Source organism: Sinocyclocheilus rhinocerous, unplaced genomic scaffold (assembly GCF_001515625.1).
Source record: "Sinocyclocheilus rhinocerous isolate Xijiao unplaced genomic scaffold, SAMN03320098_v1.1 scaffold752, whole genome shotgun sequence".
In the NCBI taxonomy this organism is placed as follows: Eukaryota; Metazoa; Chordata; class Actinopteri; order Cypriniformes; family Cyprinidae; genus Sinocyclocheilus; species Sinocyclocheilus rhinocerous.
The window spans coordinates 843,672-849,508 of record NW_015639777.1 but is presented as its reverse complement, the minus strand read 5'-3'; the positions used below and the strand labels follow the sequence as shown (position 1 = coordinate 849,508).

General features: G+C 37.4%; 1 protein-coding gene across 1 annotated transcript in view; it reads right to left on the bottom strand.

Annotated features, from left to right (window-relative positions):
* The window catches only part of LOC107751880 (SNF-related serine/threonine-protein kinase-like), a 50,203-nt gene that overhangs the window by 18,297 nt on the left and 26,069 nt on the right, over positions 1–5,837 (bottom strand). Inside the window, exon 3 of the mRNA XM_016567646.1 lies at positions 1,118–1,259. Within this exon, the coding sequence (XP_016423132.1) occupies positions 1,118–1,259 (142 nt within the window). The remainder of the gene's footprint in view (positions 1–1,117; positions 1,260–5,837) is intronic.

The window sequence follows — 5,837 nt, the reverse complement described above, 5'->3', positions numbered from 1 at the left end:
CCTGAGGAGAAAGCGGAAGAGACAGCTAGTAGTGTGAGCTACACGATACAGTTTGGAGTGGATGGGGGGAAATTGTGAGTGAATGAGAGGTCAGTTCTGGCTTACGCCTGGAGCTTATCGGTTACATAACTGTGCTGTTTGACACAATATGATCAGTCTGGCTACGGCAGCCTATCACATTTAACGCAAACTCTGACTGTCGGTAAACCCATGACAAACTCTGACTGTCGGTAAACCCATCACAAGCACCCTGACACCTTAGGAACACATAAGGTCTCTTTCTGCATATTATTATACAATTTAATTTATATTTTTAACCGTATTTAAGTCCTGGGATGGCAAAGATGAATGTTCAGCAGCAATTACTCCAGTCTTCAGTGTCACATGATCCTTCAGAAAGCATTCTAATATGCTGGTTTGGTGATCAAGAAAAAATTATTATTATCAATGTTGAAAACCAAGATACATTTTTTTTTAGATTCTTTGATCAATAAAAATTTCAATTGAACAGCATTTATCTTAAATGATAATCTTTAGTAAAAAAATAAATAAAATACTGACAGCGTAAATTCTCGATTTTAAATCTTTCACAACTCTGGTCTGGTTCATGTCCACTGTATGCACAACTTTTTGGTTTAAAAAAAAAAAGGGGGGAGAGTCAATTATTTTTTGATGGTAATGCTACAAATTATGCCACAAATGTTGTCATATGAGTTCAACTTACATTAGACCAGGAAAATTCTTGTACGGTTTCACTGTAACTGATGTGAGCAAAATTAAATCATTATTTGCAATTATTTGTATGACAATTAATGGCCTGCCAAAATATAATCATGACAGTCCCACATAATACCTTTCCAAACTAGTCACAGAAGGAAAGCAGCACGACAGATATTTAGAATTTGGGAAGGTCACTCAGAGTCTGTCTGAGGTAGCTTATTAACATCCATGTCAACATTACTCTGTCTGGCTTTATAGATAATGAATGTACAGTGAAAGGCTCCAGAAAGCCATTGTGTCTCAATAGCCTAAAGGAAAAAATGTCGACCTTCAAGCTGCAGGAAATGCCAGAGATGATCTGACTGGGGCTGGGGCAGAGGTTAAGGCAGTAACTTACTCTTTGCAGGCGTTGGAGACATGGGCAGGTACAGTGTATTTGCAGTCCATTATCATAGTGAGGGTCTCGCTGTCGTTGGCCTCCTGGAAAGGGGGCTGACCACACACCAGCATGAAGAGGATGACCCCTAGACTCCAGATATCTACCGGGAAGAGGGTAAAAATGTCATCAGCATTTCCAACAGACTGTTTAATTCACTAGAATAGTGAAGAGGAAAAGAAAACATCAGAGCCTTTCATTGCCTCAGGAAGGGAGTCTGATAGAGTCTGTAAGTGCATGTTAAGGTCTACATACCTACAATGACAACCAAGAATTTGGCACTTGTTTTTATTTGCATTTGTGTTCAGTATTTATGATTCTCAATATACTGTGTAGGCTCATTTTCCTATGGTGGTGAAACACTTTCACACAGGTGGTTTTGGTGCGGACCTGATTTCAACAGATTTATTTACTTTGATTAGTGTGAATAAAAGCTGTCATCTAAACTTGGTTGCACACAAAAGAATTGCATGATTCGGTTTAAAAACATTCTTGACTAAATCAAATGTACAAAGTGTGAACATAGCTATAAAGGATTAGTTCACTCCAAAATTAAGATTCTGTCATCAGTTTACACAAGAGAACCACATGATTCAGACTGAAAAAAGTGTTTTGAAGAAAATAACTACATTTGTTTTCAAAATCAATCAAATGTACCAAGTTTGAACACAAATTTAAAGGATCAGTTCAACCAAAAAGAAAAATTCTGTCATCATGGCATACAAAACAACAACATGATTCAAAATGACAATAGTGTTCTGAAGGAAAGGGGGACAAACTGAATTTGGTTTCAAACTCAAGCAAAAGTACCAACTGAACACAATTTTGAAGGTTTAGTTTACAACAAAAAGAAAAGTCTATAATAATTTCACAAAAAGAGCCAATTGATTCAGATTGACAAGAGTGTTCTGAAAGAAAGGGGACAAACTGAATTTGGTTTCAAACTCAAGCAAAAGTACCAACTGAACACAATTTTGAAGGTTTAGTTTACACCAAAAAGAAAAGTCTATAATAATTTCACAAAAAGAGCCAACTGATTCAGATTGACAAGAGTGTTCTGAAAAAAAGGGGGACAAACTGAATTTGGTTTCAAACTCATTCAAATGTACCAAGTGTGAAGACAATTTTGAAGAATTAGTTCACCCCAAAATGAAAAGTCTATCATAATTTCACACAAAAGAACCACATGATTCAGATTGACAAGTGTTCTGAAGAAAAGGCGGACAAACTGAATTTGGTTTCAAACTCATTCAAATGTACCAAGTGTGAACACAATTTTGAAGAATTAGTTCACCCCAAAATGAAAAGCCTATCATAATTTCACACAAAAGAACCACATGATTCAGATTGACAAGAGTGTTCTGAAGAAAAGGGGGACAAAATTAATTTGGTTTCAAACTCAAACTCAAATGTACCAAGTGTGAACAATTTTAAAGGATTAGCTTACCACAAAATGAAAATTATTTCATCATATCATATCTCAAATATTTCTTGTGTATTACACTACAATAGAAAAATGTAAATAAATGGACTGATTGTTCAATTTTAGGGTGAATGATCATAGCGGGACTGGCATACAGGGTTTTAGACTATGACTAAAATAGTCACAAATGTGACAAAAAATTAACATTTCTGACAATGGCTCATAATCTAGTCACCACTGGCAACAGTTGGGAAAACCAGTGGAGACCTGGCACACAGATATCCCTGAATTTGTCCCTGAAATTCTGTGCACATTTCAATAATCACAAAAAATAGTTTTAAAGATGTGTGGACTCTTTAGTTGATTACAACTTTTCTGTAATCGTGAGGCACTAATGTGCAAAGTGTGAGATGCTTAGAGACTTTGTGCTCTGGTGGTGAGCAGCAGAAAGTCAACGGAGTTTGGGAGAAGTGGCCGAGCCTATTAACAGACATTAAATCAATTTAGCAGCGTGGGTGGCCCACAAACTGAGAAAAATTGGTTTATCGCAGCCAAAATCTGCCCCACGAGCCCCAACTGTCAAAACACAAGGGACATAATTAACAATTGCTACAGAATGTTCAATAACTAAACAGCATAAAAACCCACTGCATGAGCGGTTTGCAGTGGCATGCACTACCTAATCTTAAATCAGAAATTGTAAGTACAGCTGTAAATGAAATGAAAGATAAAGTTTAAGCAAAACTTCCATTAGCCCTTCATTCCCTGGGGATGTCACCACAAAAAACGGCAACAGTTTGCAGTGGCAAGAAGCAAACCACTTTAATAGGTCCATTTTATGAAATTGACAACACATTTGAGAAAATGGAAGAGGCATGATTTCTTGCTCTAGCTTGCACAGATAGCAGGGGTGCATTTCTAGAAGGTAATGTGAGATGTCTGATCTAATAATGGCTCCTCGGAGAGCTCCAATCTGCTGCGGAGTGTGCAGCAGTACACCTGAGGCACCGAGCAGCCGTGGTTATGCACCGTGCCAGTGGCTCTGGACCGTTTCCGTCCCTGCTGGGACTGTTCGGCTGCAATGACCTGTACAGCCACAGGCTGCGAGTTCTGCTCTGACCACTGACGGACAGATGGATCAGAAACAAATCTGGCCCAGCAAGAGGTCACTGTATAGCCAGATATCCTGCAGTATTTTAAACTCTATCATTGACACCAGGGTAAGCACACAGCATGTTCTACCTATGGACAAAGAAGGTAAATCATCCTATATGACTGTGTAAGCTTTGTCATTTCTGATTCTTACATTTGGATTAAACAGTTCATTCATGGTGACACTAGAAAGTAATATTATATAAATTGCAGTCTGGACCACTTAAGGCCCTTTCACACCAAGAACAATAACTACAAATAACTATAACAATAACTATATTAGCGACCACATCAACGGGTGATATGATTCTGTTTATTATAAGCATGCACTGCAGTTATGTAGTCTGCCACTTTAATGCTTGGGTGAATTCTGATTGGCTGTATTATATTGTTATTATATTGTTATATTTGTGGTGTGGACTTCTCAAAGAATTAAGATGATTATGAAACATTTTAGAGTTATAGTTATCGTCCTCGCTGTGAACAAGCTTTTAAACATAACATAAGGCTATCTATTAATTCATTCAAATTTGCATTAAAAATGCAGATCATACTCACAACGATTGCTTTAAAACGTGCCTGCAAGTTGAGCATGTTTTTTTTTTTTTTTTTACTTATTTCTCAATGTGTTCGTTTTGGGTGGGCCTAAAGTAAAAAAAGAAAACCTTATTTTTTATAATGCAAAAAGACATTCGGCACAAAAGTTTGTTATTAAAACTTTTACAAAACTGCTTCACTGCTTATTAATAATTGACAACCACATGACTTTTTCAGAGTCATTAAATTTAAACTTCTTGAAAATGGTATAAGGTTTTCAAAACCAAATGAAACCCTCATAGAAAGAGAGCGAATCCATACTACACACCGTCCTGATGTCAAGGGCCTTGAAATATTAATGCTTTCAAATAAAGGACCAGTGCCACAAGGAACATGTCATGCTCCAATTTTAAACAACGTGTGAACAAATCAAGAATCAAATGTTCTCGTCTGGTTCCATAATCAATCTGTAATAACAGATACTTTACATGGATAAAAGGTAGGAACTGCACTGACCATTATGAGCATCAGGAAATAGAATGGAAGGAGAGCTATTATTTAATAAATCAACCTCGGTTTAATTTTGAATGACTGAGGAGAGGGCAGGTTCTGAATCAATGATCAGCACCCTGTCAGGGCAGAGCAATCCAGACCAACATGCTTAATAAAAAAAAATAAAAAAAATAAAAAATTGAACAATGTCCTGTTGATTGCTATGTTCGTTTTGTTGCTGCAGCTTAAATAGTAGAGCATTTGCACTAGCAACGCCAGTGTTTCCCCTGCCATTATATTAGGGGGGCGGCCCACGCCCCCAACGGCACCCCCCGCCCCTCTTGAAGGTCAAGTTAATTTTATTTAATTGTATTTTTTCTATAGCGCCAGATCACAACAGAAGTCATTTAAAGTTACCTTTCTGGTAGAACAGGTCTATACCTTGTTCTTTTATTAAACAAACTAAATAGCCTTATGTTATTGATTAAATGTGTTAAACTGTATTTATTTAGGATTTTCTTAGGAAGAACAAAATATTAGAAGGACATTATTCCAGCAACTGTGTGAAACTGTTATCACAGTGATTGAAATATCCTGACTTGACATTCCTTATAGGACAAAACAATCTGTATTGTTTTCTTTCTTTATTTATGTGTTAACTGTCCATTTCCATCTCACATTGCAGTGTTTCCCCTGCCATTATATTAGGGGGGCGGATAGAACAGGTCTATACCTTGTTCTTTTATTAAACAAACTAAATAGCCTTATGTTATTTATCTTATTTACACTACGGCATGTCATTTCGGTCTCTACGTTATGGTCGCGCTCTCTGTATCATGCACAGCGGAGTTCCGCCCTGATGCACATGCGCACACACACACACACACACGTGCGCGCACACAAAAGTGAGCACACTCCCACTAGTATTTGTAAATATTAAGCCGCAAAACGACTATTTAAATATGAATTCTTCGTGTCTCTGTGTTAATGAATGGTGCAGACGTGCGGTTTTGTTTACTACTCGTACTGAAGCGCGCGTGACGCTTGCGGTGATTTTAGCGTCTGCCGTCTCACTAA